Raw genomic sequence first — 27371 nt, forward strand, 5'->3', positions numbered from 1 at the left:
TACATGCTGTATATTCATTATAATGGGCACATGAACATATGTGAATCTGTGCATGTGGGTGTCCAGGGGGGAATGCAAGGCCAGAGGTGCAGTGGTCTGGGAGTCAGCCAATCTTGAGCCGGGAGCTACGCCAGGCTCTCTCCGCCTCACCCTTTCCTCCATCGCCACTTCCAAACCTCAGACTAATGATGGTTCTTGCTGTTTTAGAAACCTTTTGCCTGCGCTTTAAATACAACTTCCTCCTTTAGCTACCATATAGCCGACTGGGCCTTTCCTTGGGGGGTCTTTAAAAGGCCTGGAAAGATGACGAAATGAATGAGGAAAGTACACACAGTGGAAATTGGGTTTGGAGACAGGTGTCTGCCTGTAGGATTGGTGTAGCGGCAGCTGTAGGGGTCTGTGGTGCACAAGCCCCTCTCTCCGGTCTGAAGGCCCAGCTGTCGCTGGTAAGTGGGTTAGGGCGAGCAGCCACTGGAGTTACATGCTCCAGTGTTCAACCCCGCTCCGCACTGAAAAGGGCGCCTGCTAAGCAAATAAGCAATAACGATAAATCTGAGCTGGCTTTGGGCATCCATCATTGCGAAAGTGGGTCACAGTTTTGATAGGCTTGGAACTCTTGCCTCCTTCTGCCTCTCTTTCCCTCACAAGTGCCTCTTCTATTGCTCTCTCGCTCCTTTTTTTAATCACTGGATGCTCTGGCTCTTTTCTTTTCCTGGTCAATTTCCTCTCTAGCCATCCACCTGTAAAGCAATGACTTTGCTGTACCTGACTTTGTTTTACATATATTATAGATATATTTCATTTACAGTATATACACCACATACACATTTTTGGTGTATGTACTTTTTTGTTGTTGTTTGTTTCTAAAAGAAATTCAGCAAGAATGCTTTAAATTGATTAAAAGACACAAAAGCCTTTATAACGTTACAAAAGATTTCAATTTCAAATAAATCTTTTGAACTTTCTATTTATCTACGAATCCTTATAAAATTGTATCACAGTGTACATAAAAATATTAAGCAGCACACCGGTTTTAAACACTGATAAGAAAGCTTTGCCATCTTTTGCTCTGCCTCCTTTTTTATTTGCTGTATGTTCTTTTTTCTTTTCTTTTCTAGCCCATTTTCTCACTTCTCCACCTGTGCAACAACACTTTGCTTGTCCATTACTCTTCCCACTCTATATTCCTCTTCTAACTTCTTCATAACTGCTTTAATTTATTTCAATTAATGAAGTTTGGCAAGTATTAATTTGGATTTGCTCATACTTAATTGCAAAATGTTAATTTTCACCTAAAAAAAAAAAAAAATCCTGCGGTGACATTGATGGAGGGTCCAGATTAATATCTAGGGAGCAGAATATTAAGAAACTTGAAGTGGACTCTTTTCACTTGCCTGTTATTAACCACTTAACAATCATTCAATCAACGCCCCAGCAAGCTCTTATAACACCTTAACAAACACATGGCAACACACTGGCAAATACCTTAACATTGTGGCTGTGATTCTTGCAAAAAAAAAACTGTAAAAGTCCCGCAATCTTTACTGCCGTGTGTGCATACATTAACATTAACATCTGTCTCTAGGTGCTAAATGTCTTTTCTGTCTGACACAGATGTGAATGTCTCAGTGGTTGTAAGCGGCTGAATTAAAACACCTCGCCCTACTAAAATTACATTAAACATTTAACACTCATTATTGAGGTGTAGTGTAAAGACTAAGTTTTAGCTACTTGTGGATCAGCTGAAATTATTGGTCTTTGCGTTTTCTCTCGCTCCCTAACTGATCTCTAATGCAGTTTATTAATTTTACTCGACAGTTTAAATCAGGGTATTCCGTGTTGGTACATAACTGTGTTACCCTTTCCCCCAAATGATTATGATCCAAAGTTAACATTTAAACTGCAAAATTATTTCAGAATGTGTTTTGAGCAACAGCTTAAAAAAACGCTAACAATGTGCAACATCAAATTATCACTGCATGCTACTAATGGAATAAACTACAGAGAAACATGTAGGTGTTTCACATTGCTGGTTGTTCAACGAACAATGTTTGGGAGTGCTTGTACACTTGGTTTCAAAGTGCAAACAAAACTAATGACAAAATGTTTGTTGCAGTCACAACTGGTTAGGATAAAAATCCGATCCGGAGGAGATGGAAGCTTTTATATTGCATTATAAAAATCAAGTCTCTGTAGGAAACAATGACAGAGGTAACAAGCCTCCTCTTTTCTTTTTTCCTCTCAGACACACACACACACACACACACACACACAGAGTCAGAAGACATTATCATCCTGAAGTGAAGGAGGGGGACCATTGGTCTCCATTGATCTATCATCTGTCACTCATTCTCTTATTTGTGGAATTTGTAGCTTTTTAATCAAGTTCAGTCTTCCCTCCCCCAATCTCTGCACTCACTTCCTTTCCTTGTCAACAATTTTCTCTCTCTCTCTCGCTCGTCTCCATTTCCCAGTGCCGTCTCTCCTCCTCTGGCTCTTCCTCTCTCACACACTGTTTATTTAAGCACTTTCACGGTCACTGCATTGTAATCTCATGGGACAAAACTGCCCTTTCTCTTTTACACTCCCTCTCTCTCGCTCTTTCTCCTTCGCTCCTTCTCCCCTCTCATCCCATTCTCTCCTGGTAACCTTCCCTATCTCTCCCTCAGCCCCTCCTCTCCATCTTTCTCTGTCAAAACGTTTCAAATTCAAATTCAGATTGGTTTTTCCAGAGCTGAAAGGGCATGAAAGAGTGCTGGTGCTTGGCAGCCTTGAGCTTTGTGGTGCGGTGGCCAGGCGGAGAGCCGGAGGAGAGCCAAGCACCTCTGAACATGCTCAGGTCACAAAGGCCCCAGCCGCACAAAGAGAAGAACTCGCTCCATACAAAAAGCAGCACCCACGGCCTGCATTAGGCACACATAGTACAAAAGACTCAAAAACGCATAACATAAAACAAAAGAACCCGAACCACACATTAGTCCTCTGTAACACAAAAGAGGAACTGAAAACAATGAACCAAAATGCAAAGCATCTTAAGTATGATTATGCATGATAAAAGAATTAAAATGTCAAATAATAAATAAAATTCAATTTGTTCAAATTACAATAATTAACTAATAATTAGATAAAAACATGAAACAACTCAAATTAAATAAAAAATAATAAAAAATATAAAAATAAAAGACAATACATTTAACAAATATTAAAAATATCAGAAAAAATGAAATACTAGTTCCATTAATGATGCTGTAATTATAATAAAAAAATAAAAAAATGAAAATAATGAAAATTACAATTTTACAATTTAAATAATTAAATGAAAGACAAAAAATAAATTACACAAGGTAAAAATGTAAATATAATAAAAAAAATAAATTAAATCTAAATAAGAAACTTACAAAAAATGTAAACTAATAAAAAATTAAGTATAAGATAAAAATACTATAGTGCTTTCATGATTCATTGCATCCAAAATAAAAAAATGCGTTTATATAATGTGTGTACTGTTTAAAATTACACATTTATTATATATAAATACACGCACATACAGTAAATATTTAGAAAATATTTACTTGTATATATTTATATTATTTCTAAATATATTTAGTATATAAACATAGGATATCTTCTGAAATATATACATGTATGTGCAATTATATATCCATAATAAATAATTAACATAATGCTATGTAAATAATCTTATTTTGGATGTGATTAACCATGAGAAAAAACTATATAATACTAACGTTGTAATTACAATAAAAATACAATTCTAAATGAAATTTACTAAAATAAGCTTCCATTTAAATATCAATTTAATAAGTAAATATTAAAATAAAAAATTGTATTAAAATGAAAATACAATTAAAAATAGATTGGATAAACTACAAATAAGAGTGTAAATATAAAACTACAAATATAAAAACTATATTAAATGCATTCTATAAATAAAATACAGAAAATAAAGTTTATTTAAAAAATTAATTAAAACCAAAAAGAATAAACCATTTTAAAAATCTATAAAATCAATACAAAATGAATGAATAAATAACATTAAAATTTTATAATAAATATATTCAAAAAATGAATATATAAAAGAAAAGAAAAAAGTCTCTAACTCAGCCAATATCAGTCAGAAGCAGCTGGCTGAAGTGAAACACCAGGGCCACCATTAGCTGTCTGTAAACAGGAGGATGCTCTTCAAGTACAAAACTCTTTAAAACGCCCCACACAATACCGAACAACAGCCGAGCCGTGGGGGAGGCAGAGCCAGGGTGGGTTCAAGGAGGACACATGTTGTGTAGCCATGGCTTCTCCCATGCCCCACGCAGAGAGTGAATTATCCACTTAATTTAGGATTACAGACAAGCAGCTACCGCAAGAACAATGAGACAGTCCAATGCCGTCTTTTCAGATAAAATTACAAAACCCATCAGGAGGGGCATCTCCAACACAAGTACAGCTGTCTCCTCATATACTCACAAGCAGAGACGCAGGAAGGATTCCAAAAGTGGGAGACACATTGATGCATGAGTATTCATGATCTCCTCATAATAGTGTAGCCAGATGAAAATAGAAATGTGTAAATATAATGGTTGCTACGCCCCACAAGAATCAGCAGAATTATTCATCACTAGGTTTCTAACAATGATAAAGACGCAGCAGATGGTTACTTGAAGATTAGTAATTCAATACAATTCAAGTTTATTTGTTTAGCACTTTTTATGGTACAAATCATTGCAAAGCAACTTTAGAGAAAATCAAGTTTCTACAATATTTAGAAACAATGTAACTATGTATTACAAGGACAAGAGAAAGTAGAAGTACGGTGTCATTTATTTTCCTTTTTTAATGTTGTAAATTAAACAGATTACTGAAATAGGTTTTACAAGAACATCGATTTTTAAAATATTGTTTTCTTTGTAAAATTTGCAAGAAATTTTTGAGTGCAGTATTATAGCCAAGGTGTAGTGCATGTGCACCTGAACTATTGAGCTTTGATGCTCATGTGACTGATACAGGTTCGAGTCCGGCCTGCGACATGTCCTAAACTGATTCCTCCTCTCTTCCAGAAAACATTCTCTACACTGCATTTCTCTGACTTAAAAAATAAATTAATAAATTGATTTAAAAAATAATAAAATAAATGTCTGCTTATTTCTTCAGGAAAAAATTTAAATAAACTGCAACCCTAGGAAGGGTAGTCGTAGAATAAGATATCGTCCTGTATAGTCTCAGACAGATTTCTATAAAATTAATTTCAGAAAAAGGAGAAAAAGGTGCATTTGATCCCACAGTCTGCACAATAATGATGGCAAAGCTGCCCAGCATATGAGAAACGGTACAGGGCGCTCTGCAGGAAATCTGTTCGGTGTGTTCCAGACCTGCTTGATGAATAGGACACAGTCATCATCAGCACTGCTTGTTTTGATTATGTTCTGCTTCCACACAGAGAGGACAAATTTGTTTAATAACCGGAGAATCGTGTGCTGCCGGTTTGAAGAACTGAAACGGTTATCAAAACGCGTCTATCAGAAGCACACACCCAGACCTGCACGTGCACACGAGCTGTATCCGGTGAACACATGGAGCAAGAGAGCAGCACCATACCCAGCATTCCATGCATTCTGCTCAAGACCCTCCAGGTCTCGGTATCTGCTAAACTCCAACAGCACATCACAAACAGAGAAAGAACAGACGCCCCACTCACACCCCATACACAAAAAACCCATTACAAGTCACTCACCCACAAAATATGTACATTCAAACAATAACATACATTCCAATGCACAAATGTTCACGCCTATATGCTGTAAATCTGCATAGAAACCACATATACAATAAGATCAAAACGATAATCATTTAGTAATTTCTCTCTCTCTTGCTCTCTCTATATAAATAATTACACACACACACACACACACACACACATATATATATATACACAGACACACACACCATATATCATGTAATTACATAATTAAGATAAAGATAACATAATTAATAAAGATATGAATTTAATAAAGTAAAATTATAGTCAAAATATAATTGAATATATACTAATCAAAATTAGAAATATATATATATATACATATATATATATATATATATATACAGTCTTGTTCAAAATAATAGCAGTACAATGTGACTAACCAGAATAATCAAGGTTTTTAGTATATTTTTTATTGCTACGTGGCAAACAAGTTACCAGTAGGTTCAGTAGATTGTCAGAAAACAAACAAGACCCAGCATTCATGATATGCACGCTCTTAAGGCTGTGCAATTGGGCAATTAGTTGAAAGGGGTGTGTTCAAAAAAATAGCAGTGTCTACCTTTGACTGTACAAACTCAAAACTATTTTGTACAAACATTTTTTTTTCTGGGATTTAGCAATCCTGTGAATCACTAAACTAATATTTAGTTGTATGACCACAGTTTTTTAAAACTGCTTGACATCTGTGTGGCATGGAGTCAACCAACTTGTGGCACCTCTCAGCTGTTATTCCACGCCATGATTCTTTAACAACATTCATTCACATTTCTTGGTTTTGCTTCAGAAACAGCATTTTTGATATCACCCCACAGGTTCTCAATTGGATTAAGGTCTGGAGATTGGGCTGGCCACTCCATAACATTAATTTTGTTGGTTTGGAACCAAGACTTTGCCCGTTTACTAGTGTGTTTTGGGTCATTGTCTTGTTGAAACAACCATTTCAAGGACATGTCCTCTTCAGCATAGGGCAACATGACCTCTTCAAGTATTTTAACACATGCAAACTGATCCATGATCCCTGGTATGCGATAAATAGGCCCAACACCATAGTAGGAGAAACATGCCCATATCATGATGCTTGCACCTCCATGCTTCACTGTCTTCACTGTGTACTGTGGCTTGAATTCAGAGTTTGGGGGTCGTCTCACAAACTGCCTGTGGCCCTTGGACCCAAAAAGAACAATTTTACTCTCATCAGTCCACAAAATGTTCCTCCATTTCTCTTTAGGCCAGTTGATGTGTTCTTTGGCAAATTGTAACCTCTTCTGCACATGCCTTTTTTTTAACAGAGGGACTTTGCGGGGGATTCTTGAAAATAGATTAGCTTCACACAGACGTCTTCTAACTGTCACAGTACTTACAGGTAACTCCAGACTGTCTTTGATCATCCTGGAGGTGATCATTGGCTGAGCCTTTGCCATTCTGGTTATTCTTCTATCCATTTTGATGGTTGTCTTCCGCTTCCTTCCACGTCTCTCTGGTTTTGCTCTCCATTTTAAGGCATTGGAGATCATTTTAGCTGAACAGCCTATCATTTTTTGCACCTCTTTATAGGTTTTCCCCTCTCTAATCAACTTTTTAATCAAAGTACGCTGTTCTTCTGAACAATGTCTTGAACGACCCATTTTCCTCAGCTTTCAAATGCATGTTCAACAAGTGTTGGCTTCATCCTTAAATAGGGGCCACCTGATTCACACCTGTTTCTTCACAAAATTGATGACCTCAGTGATTGAATGCCACACTGCTATTTTTTTGAACACACCCCTTTCAACTAATTCAACTAATTGCCCAATTGCACAGCCTTAAGAGCGTGCATATCATGAATGCTGGGTCTCATTTGTTTTCTGAGAATCTACTGAACCTACTGGTAAATTGTTTGCCAGGTAGCAATAAAAAAATATACGAAAAACCTTGATTATTCTGGTTAGTCACATTGTACTGCTATTATTTTGAACAAGACTGTATATATATATAAAATTATATATATATACTAAATAAAAAAACAAGATGAAATAAACTAAATGCAGAGATTAACATATAATTTTTACACTTGCTTATTGTTTTATTATTTTAAAAAAATGAAATGTATATATTTTATCTTTATATCCAATACCAAGCACATACACACATATCTATATATGTAAATTACAGGCCAATTATGCTTAATAATATAAAATAAAATATTATTAAAATAAAAGATGTCTAAAGTCATGATTTGTATACTCATTGCTTTGGGTGCTTTTGTCAGCAAATGGTACGAGACATTAAAATTTCACTAATAACTTTGAATATCATGTCAAACTTTTTCAGTGATTGATTTAATAGATTTTAATTAATATATACTCCATTTAACAATCACTAAAATAATGAACCAACAATGAAGAATGAACCAAACCCACTCACATATATACTTACTGAAAAATGGAGAAATGTACACACAAATCATACAAACAAATAGACAAACTCACAATATGGTAATTTTATGATCCACACTATTCCCCAAATGTTCTCCCTTTAGGGTAAGTAAGCGTGACGAGGGTGTTTCTCTCCACGACTGCACAGTGACAGTGATAGTAATACCTGCTGACATCTCTTCCTCTCTCCCTCTCCTCCTCTCACCTCACCCCTTCTTCCCCAGAGGGGCTCTCCTACCGATTCAGGCGCTGAAAACTGTTGATTCTCTTCCTGCCATCCCTGCATAATGTGCTTGCCTTCACTCTGCTCATTCAGAATGGGCATAATGTTTTTTCCTTCTCGGCAGAGAGAGGGAAGGAAGACAGAATTGATGCAGGGAAGGGTGGACTATCAGGATGTTCTGTTGTGCCAGTGTGTGCACTAGAAAAATGAGAAATGATGAATTGCAGAATAAAATATGAGTCAACAGCGTATCCGTGAATGTTTCGTGTTGACTTGAAATGTTGTTCGCAACCCATTTGTCTTCTGTGATTTCTGACAGCATTAAAATTAGGGTGAGACTTCAGAGAAACTAGCTACTCACCATTTCTAGAAACGTAGGAATGTTGTTACACATCCATCTTTCAAACCACTAATTAGAGCTGTCGTTATTGACGTCAAACGGTGGAGAGATAACTTGTGCTATCAGACTGAAATTGGCTAACTAGGAAACAGACACCTGAATGATAAAATAACACCCACAATGCTATTTGGCTGTTAGTTAATATTATTCAATAACCCACAATGCCTCATTGAAATCAGTAAGAAGGAAATCATTTCAAAGGAAGAATGTTTTTAAGACAGGAAATACAATTTTCATCGGAAGAACATGCACTGATGAATCATTCACAAGGCCAAGAACACGCACTGATTGAGAAAACATGGTCAATTTTGATTTCTTGTTGACTTTAAAGGGGTGATGCGGGAATCAAAATGGCTACTTTTCAAGTTGCAAGATAAAGCGTTGGAGAAAATCAACACTATTGATAAGAACTAAGAAGTGGTTTGACAGGAAGATAAGAGTCTGAACCACAAATCAACACACACCCATTACACACACACTGCTGCCCTTAAGTCAACCACAAATGTGTTCATAGATACACAATTGTCTCTTCATAAACTATATGAATGTACAGCCAAAAACAACAAAACACTTAAACACGACAGCTAAAGGTCCACTAGGTTTGTTCAAAAACAAAAGAATGGATCAGTTAGAACACTATATTTTCCTATACCTGCATTTAACACCCCCTACACTGAGTACACAGATCTATTGTGACAGAACAACAACAGCTAATGAAATATGATATGATTTGCTTTTTGGCAATGAATAACCAAGTAAAAAGATAACTAAATGCTGGACTATTGGTTGGTTTATGATTACCCTTTTCACTACTAATAGGCTACTCCACAGAAACTGGTGAACTTGTGATTATTGGTCCCTTAGTTTTCATAAAGAAAATAAAAACAATTCTTCGTTCAGACAATAATTCCTACATTTTTATTATATGAATGGAAGTTACTCCACAGTAAAAATAAAACATGCAATAAATTATTTCTTTAAAAGGTTTGTTAAATCAGTTCACTCGTATTTAAGCATGACAAACCTAATATATAGCACAGTTAATTTCACAAGAATTTAGAGTATGTGTTATAGGAAATACAAAATAAATAAATAAATACAAATAAAAAAGTAGAAGTAACAACAAATGTTATGAAAAATGATTAAACTGTAATCTATTCCTGTGATGACAAAGCTTAATTCTCAACAGCAAATACACCAATATTCAGTGTCCTCTGTTAAATCATTTTATTTTGATTTAGTGCTCAAATAACAGTAAAAAAACACTGATTCAGTACTAAAAACTATAATCTTTTTTCAAGAACAACATTTATTTGAAACGGAAAATACTGGTCACTTCATTTTGATGCATACTTGCCGAATGAAAGTATGATTGTCTTTAAAACAATATTACTGACGTCAAACTTTTGAATTGTAGTGTTTAATTGAAGTATGCTTGTGCAGACACAACTAGAACAACACTAGAAAACTGGAATGAGAAACCTAGTTGATGGTCCTGGAATGGTAGGAGAGAGAAGTGTTGGAATTTCTCAGACCTGGCACAAATTTATATAGGGTCTAGCTTAAACAGTATATCAGGCCAAGGCACTTCTCTCCCCGTCTCTCAGATAATACATGTCCATTAGCAGCAAAAGGAGGACACCACACAAGATCAAAGTCTCAAAGAGACAGAACATCCTATACATCCCACACAGGAAATAGAGCTATGCGTGTGTGGATGGGTGTGTTTCCCAAGAGAAAGGAGCTTTTCCATTAAACCATTCTGTATGTGTAATATTGAAAGCCAAAACAATATGATTTCCGATCCACATTTGATGCCTCACAACAGGCGGTGCTAGAAACGCAATATCTCCCAGCCAGGCTAATACAATTGCACAAACACTGTAAAACCCCCATATCCCGCAGTAATTCGGTTTGCCCGTTGAAGTGTTGGCGCAGGTACCGAGTTGGAGGTATTTTCAAGAGGGCACCCTGAGGTTAAGTCCAGTGAAAAAGAACAAAATACATGTTTTTTTCCTCAACCACAGCTATATCCACCCCTGCATTCCTCATCGAACACTAACCGGAGTGAACAACTCCCCAACAATATGAGTAAAAAAACATGGATGCAGTCCAATTACCACACGCTGTGTCTTTATGCTTCAATAGCATTAGTGAGGTGAATCAGCTGCTTACTGTACATAATAAAATATATTTTATATTCAGGCCTATAAAAGCATGGCGATTGCTTTTTTCCGGGCTCCAGATGGCAAATAGGCACAAATGCAACAAACAAACGTGTGACAATTTAGGAACTTTCTGACTCATTATCTTGTGAGCTCCAGTGATTTGTGAAACGACTCATGAACTAGTGGACGAATTGATCAATAATATTAACAGTAAGCAATTTGAATCAGACTCACTCAGTACAATCAGTTTACAACTGAACTGCATAGACTTATAATATAGAAGGCAAATACAATAAGGATCACGGTCACTTAACACTGACTAGAAACTAAAGCAAGCAGCACTCAATAAGCTTAAGAGTTTCTGAACAACCATATCAAGTAGTTCTCTGATTTGGCAACTAAAAAGTACATTAGCTGCTAAATGTTTCAATTGTTTTTGTTTTTTTTTAATACAATTGCTACTTTGTCTTGGCACTGGTATACAATTTGCTTTTTAAGAAGGCAATAGATGCGGCTCCAAAACTTCTTTAATAAATAACAACCTATTTCTTCGGGCTCCAAGAAAACAAATTTACACATGGCACTTAAAACTTCATTTTATCTTCCAAAAGACACATTCAGGCCACTGGCTGGCATACAGACTGGCAACATACTCGGCCTCTAATAATGCAATGGTGCCTGCATGCACATGCACACAAAACCAGGCATGCAAAGGATAGGGAACTGGTGAGTGATATTGATGTGGTCGCGCTATTGGCCAATGTGGAGGTGTGAGATAATGGAGTGTACTTGCTGATAGCATCTGTATGGTGGGTATTAGCCAAATATCCAGGCAAGGGAGAAAATATGGAAACTCTCTCTTCGCCGTGTGCAGCAGGACGGCTGGGAAGCCAGCCCTGTGCAATCACACAGAGAAATCTGAAACTCATAAAATCACTAAATTATAATATTAAACAGGCGACAAAATATTACTTTCCCCAAGGTAGATTGAAAGGTTATCCCATACCAGGTCTGGCCAAAATCCACCGCTCAAGACCCGTTTTATAAGATTATATCCGTTTCATGCTTAGTTCATAAACTTATATCAGCTGGGACTTCTTCAAAGAACCCGAATGGACCTCACCGAATCGGGAACAAGCCATAGGACAGAGTCTGCCTGTAAAGTTTCTCTGTGAACCTCCAAAATCTCTTCATGCCCACTGGGCCAGGTGGCCTTTACAGTACAGACTGATAGGAAACCACTGAAGAAAGAGGAACATCTCCTGAACAGTTACAAACTGAGCAATTTCAAAAGCAAGTTTACTGTCACATATGTAAGCCAATGAAAATATTGCAATACAAAGAAAGGAAAATGTGCCATCAACAACAAAAATGTTACATGGGAATTAAAAGCAGCGACTATATCTAGCTCTACGAGGGTATGTTTCTCGGAACATATTTCACAGTTACACAGCAGGGAAAAATGTGATAAGGACATAGTTGAGGTTGTCGAGTACAAAGTTGAGGAATATTTCCTGTTTTCGCAACATTTTGTTTTGATTTATGCAGCCTAACTGTTTCTTAGGTCATCAACATTATCGGGAAATGCCCGTTCATGACAGCGTGCTCCAGATTCCTGAAGATTACGGGTAGCACAGACAAAAACAAACCTAAAGTAAATATAGTTCCATTCATATGGATAATTATACAATGTATGATGTATTAAGCTATACAGCCAACCACATAATAACCAGCGAGCAAGCGAAAGCGGCAGGGAGTTCACTTCTTTACTTCCCTTCCAAAACGAGCCTGAGAGTGATTATTTCTGAGTAGGTTTGTTGATTACAGTTCACAGGTTCTCTTAGCTAATGATTTATAGAAGTAGTAGGGAGATTATCCGAAAATTGTTGAAGTCCTCGCCAAGCTTGAGGTGTGCTTAGGGGTCCAATCACGGCAGCCCTGATTGAGCAAAATTACAGTGGATCTTCAAGCCTTCATTTAAATTTGCATTCGCATGGGTGCGTCTGCTACCGTGCTGCCTGAGAGGTCCGATCCCGCCTCTTGCTGTTGAAACGACGAGAACACATACTACGTTGTATCTGGGCTGTGTGTATGGGGGGTTGATGCGCTTGTATGCATGAATTAACACTCGTGCGATCACACAATCCACCAGTACACACAAACACAAATTATTCAAAGTTCCTCGGGTATTAATTGATGGTTTATTTCAAAATGAGCAATTAAAAAAAAAACTGTTATTTGCATCCTGTTCAGAAACATGTAGCCGTGAGAGGTAAAAGGGAGGTGTTGAGAAAGAGGCACTTGGAACTTCAAGAGTATTAGAAATGTGTTCAAACTTGTTGAGTAAGTGACTCGCACAAGATAGATGATCACACACAGATATCAAAAGCTGAATTTGGAAAATGTAGAGGTTTTATATCATTGCTGTACTTTTGAACCTTTACCTTTCAAACGTGTGCCTATAAGGACCATTGCTGCTTTTCCCAAAAGAATCATGAGCCTAAGCTAATCATAGCTACTTTGGTTTCAAAGGGTCTAGGATGTATTTAAGTTTACAATGCTTTTGGGAAATGCAGCCCAGTTCACCCAAAAATGAAGCTTTTGTCATCAACCTCATGTTCTTCCAAACCTGTACAACTTCTTTTCCTCGAGATATTCTGGAGAATGCACTGTTCACTCTTTTCCATGCAGTTAGAATGGGTGTAAAATGAAGGTTTCAGGCTTCAAAAAGGGAGCAAAAGCGTAATAAAAGTGGAATCAAATCTTCTGAAGCAATACAATACAGTATGGCAAAAATTTATAAAAAATGATTTTGTGAAAGTTTAATCAGTCTTAGTTCTTCTTGGCGCAAGAATGTCCAATTCGTGAATAAATATTTTTACTGGTTTGTTCAGGGTCCTTGAGCTCAACTCACTGATTCGGTCAATTAGGGTTAAAATCAATGAATCAGTAATGTTTTAGTATCATATATTTTCACACTATTTTAATTCTTAATACTTGGAATTAGCTTTTATTTTTCGTTTTACTTTACGTTTTAGCAATTGTGTCATGCTCTGCTATTTTTTTTTTCTTTTTATATTCCTATTCAGTTTAATAATTTTAAAAAATCACACAGGTTCAGAATGACATAAGTGTGTGAAGTTACATTTGTTATGAGAAAAAAAAACAACCTCTGACTGTATTTGTAAGTTAAGTCAGACATCTTCACCTTATCTTCACACTCAGCCGTTGCATCAGGTTTCAAACTTTTAGGTTAAGATGGCAAGAAAACATGAGGAAATAAAGCGGTGAGCTGAGAGAGCGTGACAGATAAGAGAGCTTTATCCACTTGGCAGGCCATCTAAAATGTCAGCTGATAAACAAAAAGCAACAAGTTTCTCACAGCAGTTCACGACTCAGTAACTGAAAGGCACTGGAAGACATGAGTGGAAATTTTTATATATACACACACACGCGCACACACACAGATGCATCTCAAAGAAATGTAATAACGGGAAAAACGTTCATACTGTATATTCTGGATTTATTACATTTAAAGTAAAACATTTCAAAAGTTTTTATTTTGATGATTAGAACCAATATCTCAAAACATTAGAATATTTCCTAAGATCAATAAAAAATATTAGCAAAAACAGAACAGCACAAGTCCTTTAAAGTATGTTCAATCATGCACTCAATACTTGGTCGTGGCTCCTTAAGCACAAACAACAGCATCAGTTAGATGTGACATGGAAGTGATCAGCCTGTGGCACTGCTGAGGCATTATTGAGCATTCAGCTCATCTGTATGGTTGAATCGACTGTTTCTCATGAAAATATCTCATAGACTCCATATGAGGTTCAGGTCAGGCATGTTGGCTGGCCAAACATGCAAACATAAGCAAAGTGATGTCATGCTCAGCAAACCTTTTGGAAGTGGTTTTGGCACTGTGGGCAGGTGCTAAAGTCCTACTGGAAACGGAAATCAGCACCTCTATAAAGTTTGTCAGCAGATGGAATCATAAAGTGCTCCAAAATCTCCTAGTAGATGGCTACAATGACTTTGGACTTGATAAAACACAATGGGCCAACACCAGCAGATGTCACGGCACCCTAAATCACCACTGACTTTGGAAACATCACACTGGACTTCAAGCAGCTTGGATTCTGTGCCTCTCCAATCTTCCTTCAGATTTCAGACCTTGATTTACAAATGAAATGCTAAATTTACTTTCATCTGAAAAGAGGACTTTGGAACTCTGAGAAAAAGTCCAGTTGTAGCCCAGGTAAAATGCTTCTGACGAGGTTTCTGTTTCAGAAGTGGCTTGGAAGCCCTTTTCCTGAAAACATTGGAGCATGGTGACTCTTGATGCACTGACTCCAGCTTCAGTCCACTCCTTGTGAAGCTCTCCCAACCCAAGGGATTGAATCAGCTTTGTTCAACAGTATTCTCAAACTTGCAGTCAACCCTGTTGCTTGTCCACCTTTTCCTACCCAATTTCTTCGTTCAAGTCAACTTTGCATTTAATATGCTTTGATACAGCACTCTGTGCACTGCCACCCCTTTCAGTAATGACCTTCTGTGACTTACCCTCTTTGTGGAGGGTGTCAATGCTAGTCTTCCTCATTATTTTATTAAAGATACCTGGAATTTATACTGTAGGGAAGCTCATTTAATTAAACATAAATATTTTAATATTTTGATATACTGGATTTTTGACTTTCATGAGCTGTAAGATCTAATCATCAAAAAAAGAAAGAAAGAAAAAAACCTTTTGAAATGTTTTACTTAACATGTAAGGAATCAAGAATATATAAAAGTTGTTCTTTTGGAAATTAGTTTCAAAAATAAAATGAAAATACCACACAAATATCACACATACACACACCAAACACACAGTTGAACAGAAACCTAAAAGTCTTTCTCCCACTCTTTCCAAAGTGATGTGATGAAACACTGCAAGCTAAACATGACTACCTTGCAGCACTCACGTCTCTAAAAACCGAGCCTCATTAATCTGGTTATAGTACACTATTTGGTGTAAACAGCAAATCAATGTCTGTTACGCATTCATTGTTTGCAGCACTGGAGAACTGTGAAGCCAAGGATTGGATGTTTAGTCTGCAGATGCCTTTGTCTAATTCTGTTAATAAACCACATCACTTAAACATGACTACACTGAATTCAAGTGTAGATTTGTGTACGTGTTAGCATGCAAAAAAAAAAAAAAAAAAATCAGTGAGCCCACAAGCTAAGAGCAAATTAATCTCTCATCTCTATCGTATAAATAATAAACTGAAAGACAAACAAGAATTTGTAAAACCTTAAAAAGCCATCTTTCTCTGATGAGAAATTAATGAGCTATGACAAAACAACTTGTTTCAAGCATTTTAACAATTTGCATGTCACTACATGAGGACTGTTGTTGAAACAAGTCTATATGGATGGCTTCCCTTGTCCGAGGCGTTCTGAGAGGGGCGGAGCACAGCTGGGCCTCCAGGCTGTCCTAAATTAAACAGCCAGTCCAGACCAAGATAACACCTGGAGTGGCAGGTGAGCGTGCCATCATCTGACAAATGACACCAATTAAACCATCATAGAACCAGACAGAGGACAGATCTGTGGCACTACAGGAAGAGAGATGATACGCACACATCATTAACATTGATTTATTCAATTAGTGCTACATTCAGCACTAATTGATCAAACCTAGAGGAATTGTTCACCAGACTGTAAGGAGCGGAAGGGCATTGGATTTTACAGCATATAGTTGATTCACCCATTCAATGGATACAAAAGCTCTGACCCCTGATCCCAATTAATGAAACTGGAACACAGATACACAAGATAATTACTAACTGCTGCCGCTTCACACCGAAGCTGTTTGTTTATCTTTTGTTTTGATCCTCTTTGTTTGTTTTCCTCAGTCTCATCCTGCAAACATCCATAAAATGGACATTCTTACATTGCGCCACCTGAAATCACCAGTCTTAGGCATTATTTATATAGCATTATATAAATTAGCTTATTATATATTTTAAGTTTTCTTTTAGGTTTAGTACTTTTACATGCTTTGGTACTTTATTATTATTTTTTTTATTTATCTTTTAAACCCATTTTTGTTTTAGTAATTTGAAATAAACCTTTTATTTTTCAACTTTTGTCAATGTTTTTAATTTAATTATAATTATTTAGATTTATTCAAATTAACAAAATATTTGTTTTTGTTTTAGTTAACAATAGCAACACACACATTTTATTTGTTTGTTTTGTTTTTGTCCATATTAAAACAAAGTATGTTAAGCATGCATAATCTAGACTTACTACATATGACCTACAACATCAGCTGAATAACTGTTTCCTGTCATTACAAATATGACATTCCCCACCTATGGCCTCATGGGATAGAAAAGCATCCGTTGAATGCACACTTTATGCATGATAATTTCTAAATGCTGTGTAATCAAAACTACTAATTATTTGACATACTGCTTACCACTGAAGTTGCCATATATACTTAATGCTGCAGCCTGTATCATCTGTGACTCTGTTAAATACCTTCAGCACTGACTGAAAATCTATAGAAATTAAACATGTTGTTGTTATTGGTTCTAATAACTCAGTTGCATGATCATGTGATTACAAAATGGCTGCGCCCATAAGGTGAAAACCTGCCCTATGCAGAATAAAACAGCTGTTTTTCTTAATCTTCTTCTACTGTAAGTGCACATAATACTTATTAAAACACTAGGAAAAAAAATGTATATGCATAAAACTTTAATTATCAGAAATGACTGAGTGTACCTTTAAGGATAAATAGATCAAAGTTTGACTGGTGGTGTGGGAGGACAGGATACCACGCTTAAACCCTTTAATAAGTGCAGGTGTGTTTTAGGCTGCAGACATGAAGCAACACAGATCTGGGAGCGTTTTGGGGCTTAGTCATTTCACATTCACTGGGCTGAGATCCTGAAGAGCGCGGCGCAATGAATTACGCACAGAGGACGCAACCGCAATCCTGCGTAATAAGGTTAATTGGAAACAGTCAACACGATGAGTTTGAGTTCAATGTAATTGTGATCTTACCGTGTGTTTGTAGAGTTCCAGTATACAACGTGTCTCTTTGCTGTCGTTGACATAACGTGTATAAATAGAGCCAGAAGTCTCATCATAGCGCAAACTCCAGAGCACCTTGGCACATTCATGACTAAAGTCGACTAGCTCTTGTAGGAGGCGGATAGAAGTTCAAAACCAGTTGAAGAACTTCACTGGACTAGAGGAGAAATCCAAATCCCGAGTCTTTAAGAAATCTGAGTTCATTTACTAAGAAACAGAGGCATGTTCTGTTTAATAAATGCAAGAGGTTACATACTTAAGTTTAGAAAGGTGCGAAACATATGCTGACGTGTGAGACAAGTTCATAAAGAAACATTATTGCGATTTCTTGCGACGTTTAGTATTTCCTTGTGAAGATTTGAGAAGTATTCCACTTTACTCTGACATGAAAAGAACTTGTTTTTCTTCAAATGTAAATCCAGTGCTGGTTTATAAGGTCCGAGTTTGACAACAAATCCAAACTTGTCATGAAAGGAAAGAGAGACAATTGTTTGTAGTCGCAGGACGCTCTCAATCACGGCCGTTGATAGTTGACAGTGATTAGGAGTGACTGGAGTGCGTTTCAGGGCAGGGCGGAGGACACGGGGGCGTGTCGTTAAACTTTGAACCAATCAGTGATATAGGGGGTGTGGCCAACATTCCTTAGTTTTTGAAGGTGTGCTGCACAGTGCCCTGACTGCTCCACTTTCACTGCATGTGGGACAAAAGTCTTTCAATTTTTTTCCTCGTGAACTATTGGCTTTTGCAATCATTTTTTATTCAATCTAAATATATGTTACATTGTTGATGTTGATGGTGACCACCACATTTTCTAAAATAAAAATAATTTTGCCAAACATTTAAGTGTATATAAGTTTTTTATTAAGTATATATTCAGTTTTTTTATATACAAGGACACATTAAATTGCTCAAAAGTTACGATAAATACATTTATAATAAATACAGTTGGGTTGAACTTTCTAGTTCTAAAATAATCCTCAAAAACTGTGGCAAGATTTCAACAAAAAATATTAAGCAGCATCACTGTTTTTGACAGTAATAATAGTAATAAGCAATGTACGTTATGGCATTAAATCAGCATATTATAGTTCTTTCTGAAGGATCAAGTTACACTGAAGATTTGAGTGATGACTGCCTGATAATTAATCTTTGCCACATAAATAAAATTACATTTTAAAATATATATTTAAAAAAGTTATATTTAATTGAAGTTATTTTACTTTTTTTTCAGCTTAACATGATTTAGTTAAAAAGTTATATAGTTAAATTTAACAATAATGCTTTTTTTTTTTTTGATAAATAAATGCAGATTTGGTGCACATGAGATACTTTTTTACAAACATTTTTGACTCCAAACTTTTGAATGGAAGTGTGTGTGTGTGTGTGTGTGTGTGTGTGTGTGCATTAATGTACATGTGTTTAATATATTATTTTCAATAATATACAATTATATCATGTTTCAATTCTGATCATGTTTTTGTTTAGCTATTGTCACCATATAATAGGCTGTTTGATTAACCAGAATAACTAGCTCCATAACAACATTTAAACAGATCCATTTAAAAACCATTGAACATAAAGTACATTTGCTTGGCAGCAAAATCTCCACCGTTAATACACACCCTAATTCTCCTCCTCAGAAACTGGTTATTCATGAAAAGAGCTGTTTTCCTTCACCATTGTGAATGCATTAAGCGCATTTAGCGTGTAGCAGCATTAGCCCTATTCAATTACTTTTGTCCTTCTCAATGTGTTGTTTCCGCATACTTTGTATGTCTTTATTGTTTTCTTTTGCTCGTTCTTTCAGAATCCCAAGGATGAAGTGGCATTACCCCATACTTAAGTAGTGCATGAGGACGTATGCTTGAAGTTGTTTGAAGTGCTCGGCAGCTTCTGGAGACTTTGGCTCAGGTCCTGCTTTTCTCTGTGGGAGTCTACATGTTTTGTGTTTGTATGTGTACATGTGAATGTGTTGATAGGTAAGGGTGAAGCAGAATTAATTCACCTTGCTGACGACAGATATCCCGGGAGAGTGCGTGTTCAGGCAGTAATCACCGTGGCCACCGTGTGCGGAAGCAGTCGGTGGTCCCTTGTTATTATCTGTGCGAGTTAAATTAGCGGCCCGAGATGTGAGTAATGCGAGGCAGGTAAAACCAGCGGTGCGGCAGGCCCATCACTCTTAGCGGCAGGTGGAGAGTGTGTTCGCCAGTGACGTTGGGAAGCACGGCGGTGGGTAGATTCGGTTGCTAATTCTTCCAAGTCTTTCCCCCGCTCTTGCACCACCTATTAATTCCCCTGTCCTCTTCTCATTAATATCACATGATCATGCGACGGAGTCTTCCCCTGTGTGATTTGTCCCTCTGGAGGATCCACAGTCCCCTGATAATGAAGCAGAATTCCTCATTCTCTTGCTCTCACGAATACGGGATAATTACACAAAAGGTCTAACCCACCGAGGCCTGAATTGGCCTCTTTTATTATTATCTAATTAATAACGCAGCATGATAATGGCGGCCCATACACCGGAGAGAGGTATTCACACCTGGGCCTCCGTATCTGACTCTCCTGACCGCAGTTTTGTCCTGTCTAGGAATTAACAAGATATATCCAGGTTTTTGTGGCGGTGTAGAGCGCAGCTGAGAGCCCTTGTGGAGGTCATATCTGCAGCGCAGCAGAGCTCTGATTTATATAAATGAAGATCTGAGTGCCAGAGGTCCATGCGGGCCGGGTCTGGGCTATTGTGTGGGAGTCTCAGCAGTGCTGCGGTAATTAAGAATCAGGGCTAAACGGGGAACAGTCACCTTGTGCTCCTCCAGGAACGGCTCTGAAGTGTGTTTCCTGCTCGTGCGATCAGGTGTTGTTCCAAAACCTGCGTCCCCACCTCACCCTGCTCCTGTTTTATGTTGGTTTAGTTGAATAAGAGCACAGGTTGACAGACTGCCAACATGCACTGTAAAATGATTCCTGGTGAAAAATAAAACCTTAAAGAATTGCTTGATTATTGCAGTTATTTATGTTTGCCTACTATACTGAAGTTCCAGGAACTTTTTACGAGCTAAACTATGTAGTATACTCAGATTTAGTTTTTTCAGGTCATATGAACATGCAAAGAAAGTGAGTTGTGTTTAAATAGGCCTGACAACTGAAAAACTAGTCTTTTTCTTCTTTTTTGTGTGTGTGTGTTGTGGTTCAGTCCCATTCACAATCTTCCCAGCATGCACTGGGGAATGAATGCTTGAAATGGTTGAATTGTTTGACTGTGTTTTATGCTAGAAGCATGCTTTCTGCAAGTATGCAATAGTTAATGTTCATTCCTGTGTTGGTCTTGCTGTTAACAACCACAGTACTCCAGGGGTGATAGAGTTACCTTAAAATGTCAGTGCCATTTAACCTGATGTGTTAGTATTTCAGAAAGTTGCTTTAAAATGTTTCTCATTCATTAATATTGTCATTAGTGTACATATGTACAAATATGCATGAAATCTGCTTACAAACACTGAATTTAGCTAACTAAGAATTTCTTCAAACTGTGCCATGACAGTAGTTGACCTGAAAAATGACTTTAACCAGACTCCATTTATTGGGATATTTCCAAACAGTTGCCAGTTACCACTAACTTCTGACTGAGTCAGTGGGCACCGGCAACTGTTAGGTTGCAAACATTCTTAAATATAACTTATTTTGTGTTCAACCAAATAAAGAAATAAATACATGTTTGGAACAACATGAAGATGAGTAAATGACGACAAAATTTTGGGGTGAATTACCCATTTAAGGCAATGCTGAAAATGCAAGTAATTTTTTGCATTATGAATTGCGGTCTTAAACAATTCAAAACACAATAAATGGACAAAATCAAGCTTTCATAGGGGGGAAATATCTGCATTTACATATTATATTTATATATCTTTTTTTTTGTATGTAGGGCCTTGAATATTATTTTCAAAAAAAGAAAAGAAAATCAAGAAATACTCCTTAGTCATGGCTGTAGAGTGATATATATGTTCCACATGCTATGGTCTGTGTGATAAATAAATGAATAAATACTTTTTTTTGCATGTTTGATGTCTGCTTGTTTGTCAGTGAGGTTAGGGTGAGGTTAAATTGTGACCTGTGCTACAAAACTTTCAACCTCTGTAGCACCAATGCTATGTACAGAAAACATTAAGATACTGCCCTGTAAGTGTACATTTTCATTGCAGTACATTTCTAACTAATTTCCAACATTCTCAATGATCTGTTAAGCATTAAATGAAGCAGTCATCGTAGTTAAAATGGATAGTTCACCCATACACGAAAACTCTGTCACACGAGAGTGAGTAAATTACAGGATTTTCACTTTTGAGTGATGTTCATAATGATAGTTATTAGAAGTGGGCCTGTAAAGGTTGAAAGTTTTAGATTTGTAAGCACTCCATAATGTGTGATTTTCTCACAGACAATGCAAAATGATGTACAATTTAAAACTACAGTTCAAACGTTTGGATTCACTGAGGTTTGTTTAATGTTTTTGAAAGAAGTTTCAAAAGCTCACCATTTATTTGATAAAAACAGTAATATTATTACAATTTAATATATTTTAAATGTATTTTAAAATATTATTTATTCCTTAAAGACAAAACTGATGATTTGTCTGTTTTCAGAATTGGTGCTCAAGAAACATATTTCCTATCATTATCATTAGTTACATTTGTGCTGCTTAACATTTCCAGGATTCCTTAAAAATGTATTTAAAGAGATTTCTGTAAAAATATAAGTCTTTACTTTGACTTTTGATTAATTGAATGCATTCTTGCTTAATAAAAGTATTAATTCATTTTTAAAGAATCTACAAACAATAGAGTACTTTAAAAAGACCAGTTTGCAAAGAGCTCTATTAAAGTTGAAACTTTTGCAATTTCCCAACATTTACTTGAATTAATAGAATTCAACTTAAAAGCCATAAAACTTTTCCTTTCTGAAGTTTCCCAAACAGCTCTTTTTATAGTCTTAATAAAGCGTGAGGTTAGTAAGTGTTCTTAGAAACGACAGGAGTTGGTCTTTCTCTCTCTCCATAAATCCCTCAACCCTATCAGTGTCACTTATGTCCTCCTCGTCTCCCTCATTTCTCTCTTGTTTCTCTCTCTCCGTCCCTGTTGTACTCCAGCTGTCAGGGGAGAGTTAATCCTGTTATCTGTACAGGCGCAGAATGACAGTCTCACACACACACATAAACACACATTTTCCCAATCCGCCATACTGTAATCAACCAGGCTGTACACACCACTCTCCCCTCTATAATTAACTTTCCTCTCAACCGGTGTGTAACACACACACAGACTCACAGAGGCACTGCTCAATTAATTAGGCTGCCCACATGCAAACTCTAAGGGAGTGAGAGATAGAGAGAGAGAGAGACTGGTTCCCCTTCGCTTTTCACTCTCTAAACGGCCCCTGTTGCATTTCAAATTCAATGAAAAAAGCGCAATAGCGAGGACAAATGAGACCTGGGATTGATGGATTTACGCTCGGCTTTATATTTGGCCTAACACGGTGCATAATGTTGGCACTTCACAGCTAAAGACAATGTGACTGAATGCATCCATTCAGGTTTGTGTTGTCTTTTCGCTCTGTTTATGAGAGCGCGTGAGCTTTTGTTCGTGTGAATGAAAGGGAGAGCGCTAAACTAGCCAAAAACCTGCCCTACCAACACCAAACACGCAAACACGTAGGAGCAGGAAGACACGTCACTCACAGACATTCAGGTTGAGCTGTAGCCTTCATGTTTTTCTCACAGTTTCTCTCTTAAGCTGTCTCTCTCTCGCTCTCTTTCTCTCTGAGGGGTAATTACAGTGGTGGGCTCAAGCCGAGTCGGTAAACGCTTCTCTTTTCCTCTTTCGCTCCCACCAAGCAAATTATGCACTGGTTACTATAGAGACCTGTTTACAAAATCTTCCTTTTTGCCTTTTTCTTTCCTCCCCCCTCTGCCCTCAATCGCTCCATTTTCCCGTCAATTTTCTGCCACTCCCTCTATCCTGTTTGAAACTCAGTGTGTTTCCTTATGTACTGACTGATGCCTTCATCCGCTTGTTCTCTTATTTCTCCCTTAGTCTCTTGCCTGCTGTCTCTATCCCCGACTAACACACACTTACACACAAGAATGCCAATTATATGAAAATATGATTGGGAATGATATTGAGCAGCTGTCTGTGTATGACATAAATGATGAATGTCTTTTTTAATAAAGGTGAAATAAAGGAAAATCAAACAGATTTGATGATGTGCAGTTTCAGAATGGGTATACTGACTCACTGTGATATCTGCATTATGTTTATGCATCTAGTTGACATTAAACTTCAAGCAGGGACAGTGGCTTCCTGCTGTGTGACATGCTTATATTTCATCTAAAACTATCTGAAACTGAATATTGCTCTATAATTGTTGTGCACTTTTATAAGCACATTTATAGAGAGACATGTGATATATATTTTTAATTCGTCACATCATAGGACTATTTTAATAAACTTAAAAAAAAATGTGGTTTAAAAAAATAAAGCAAAATGTTTGTTACAAATGTTGTTGGGATAGAAAATACATAATTTTATGTCACAAATTGGCTTTTTTGATTGGGAATTTTTTGTATTTATTTTACATGACAATGTTTTCTGATGACTAAATCAAAGCACTTTTTGTTTATTTAAATGTAAATTTATAATTGAAATAGGGATAAGACCTAATTGTAAACAGGATTTTAACTATTTTAACAGTTGTCATCATTTAATGTTCTATTCCATTTTGTGGATGAACTGTCCCTGTAAATCTATAGGCGGTAAAAAGCATTCCCAGTGTGAACACATCTTGGCCTAAAATCTTAATAAAAATAAAATAAAATCTTCTCTGAAATGTATTGCAGTACATACAAGGTGTCCATGTTATTAGTATGTCTGTGTTTTCCATAGGAATCGATCCCAATATCATGTTACTTGCACATCTTATCTTGTCCTTGCTCAACTCTTCCTTTCTCTCTGCTCTGTTTGTGTTTCCTGGTTACACACACTTGTCTTTCCCACACACTGGTTATTGGCAACCTCCTTGTGGTACCCAGTGTGTTCAGAGGATATTTCTTGCCTTTTTTCCCTTGTTAAATTCCTTCTCATCACTCCTGTTTGCTGCCTTGGTGATCTGCTCCTATTCTATCTCATCTCTCTCTCGTTCCCTCTTTGGGCATTTACTTTTCAGGCAGGGATTGACTTCTGCCAAAGCTGTTCAAATATGACAGCACTTAGGCGATAAAAGTACACTATCCTGGCAGCTTGAGAATACAAGACACAACCATAGAAAGAATGTTTGTGATTCACATGGGTACAGCACAGCAAAAGCATCTAAAGCAAGGGGTTTAACTGGTTTTGCTAGAGAAGCCATTTTTTACATTGGACATCCAATCGTTACCCAACACATGTGAGATATACAGTAGAGGTGTGATTTGCATAACTGAGGCCTTTTTTTTTTTCTTTTGCCTTTTTTATAATACTGTTAAAAAAATGTTTGAAAGCATTTTGCTCATTTTAAAGGGATAGTTTACCCAAAAATGACAATTCTAAAATGGAAAGATCTTTGTTTATCGTCAGAACACAGATTAAGATTTTTGAGGAAATCCAAGATCTTTCTTACCCTGCATAGACAGCATTGTAGCATAGTTACTAGACCCAGAAACGTAGTAAGAACATTGTTCGAATAGTCTGTGACGGCAATGGTTCAACTGTAACTTTATGAAGCTATGAGAATACTTTGTGTGTACACAGAAAAACAAAAATAACAGTAAGGACACTGTGAAAATAGTCCATGTGACACCAGTGGTTCATCAGTGGACATCAGTGGCCGCCATTATAGAGAGTATCACGTTGTATGTGTGTACGTTATCGTAAACAAGGCACAGTGCATGCATGTTCCATGTCAAATTCCTTTTAAAGATGCCTCATCAAGATAAAAGAAGTTTAGTTTATAGAAACATAACAAAGGCATGGCAGTGGCCAAAAACACTAGTGCATGTTCACATAAAACAATGTCGCAGTGGAACGCAATCACACGTTGTGTGAGAACCGGCCGAAACATATGTAAACACTTGATTGAAATGTTTTATTTTTTATTTTAAGGGTTTAACCCAAGTATAGTCTTATGTAGGCCTTTTCTTGGAAACAAGCTGGCAGCAGAAAACACACAGGACAGAACGAAATGTTATCAGTTCATATTAAGTACACAATTTAATAATGCGATTGAAAACAAAGTCATTGATATGACAACAAAAAACAACAATAATAAAATGAATGCTGCAATTTCAATACACATAAGGATTCATTTTTAGTTGTCGTCAATACTTTTTTACATTTAAATGCTGAAAATACGTAAATATTGTTCATTTTAGTGCCTGTAAAAACGTAAGTAAATGTATGTTTTATAGAATTACATTTTACGTCAAATACATGTGTATATCATGAGATCACGTTGGTTTTGAAGCATGGTAGCTGGTTTGAGCTGGTTCAAGCTGGTCATGTGTTTGTCCTTAGCTGGTTCTAAGCAACTAGCTCCTACTGAGGACCAGCTCAGAACCAGCTTAAACCAGCTCATGACCAACTAAGGACCAGCTCAAACCAGCAGCCAATCTTCAAAACATACCTAACCAGCAAATGCAGTTTATTTCAGCAGGGTATGAGTGAGTGTTTTACTAGGCTATAAGTTGATAAGCCTATTTACTTTTCAATCCTAGACTATTATACACTTTTTAGCGTTGTTTTACCTGCTATCTTCTATTCCCAGAACAGATTCGCCACCCACCAGTTGAGAACCCCGACCCTTTGTAGAGTGTGTTAGCATCCCGAATGTGTGTATATATGGAGACCTGGCATAATGTTTATTACCCAGGAGTCTCTGATTCCTACACAGTAACTACTCAATGTCTTTCTCACCCCTATCCTGTTCACGCAGTGCTGGGAAGCATTGTCAGCACATAGTCCAGTGTAGTGTTCAGGCAATTAATTTAGACTCTTCTTTCATCTGGCTCTGTCTTCCCTGAAAACGAGTGGTCCGCGGGGGCTTTAGGGCTTTATCAGGGCCAGAGTTTAAAGGGTGGACGTATATTAGGCTGCATAACCACTAGAATTTTGGTCTTGTGAGATTTGACTAAGGCACATGTTTAGAGAAGACATAATTTTGGATGGTTAAAGTGTGATAGACATCTTTTGTAGGTGTGGCTGGATGTATTAAAGTGGGTTTAGGGAGCATGGGCGGCTCGTGCTGATGGGAAGTAAAAGTTAATTGTTCC

The 27371-nt window shown here is 36.9% G+C and overlaps 1 protein-coding gene across 2 annotated transcripts in view; it reads right to left on the reverse strand.

The window, feature by feature from the left end:
* efna4 (ephrin A4) overlaps positions 1-18628 on the reverse strand; it is a 60658-nt gene extending 42030 nt beyond the window's left edge. Inside the window, exons 1-2 of one of the 2 annotated variants that reach the window (XM_026284665.1) lie at positions 18330-18628; positions 18044-18230 (exon numbers count right to left, since the gene is read on the reverse strand). In XM_026284665.1, coding sequence (XP_026140450.1) covers positions 18044-18162 — 119 coding nt within the window. In that variant the 5' untranslated portion in view covers positions 18163-18230; positions 18330-18628. Of the gene's footprint in view, positions 1-18043 lie in introns of both variants that reach the window. The other variant, XM_026284664.1, reaches the window with a different exon arrangement.
* Positions 18629-27371: the final 8743 nt, after the last annotated feature.

This window comes from Carassius auratus, chromosome 16 (genome assembly GCF_003368295.1).
Source record: "Carassius auratus strain Wakin chromosome 16, ASM336829v1, whole genome shotgun sequence".
In the NCBI taxonomy this organism is placed as follows: Eukaryota; Metazoa; Chordata; class Actinopteri; order Cypriniformes; family Cyprinidae; genus Carassius; species Carassius auratus.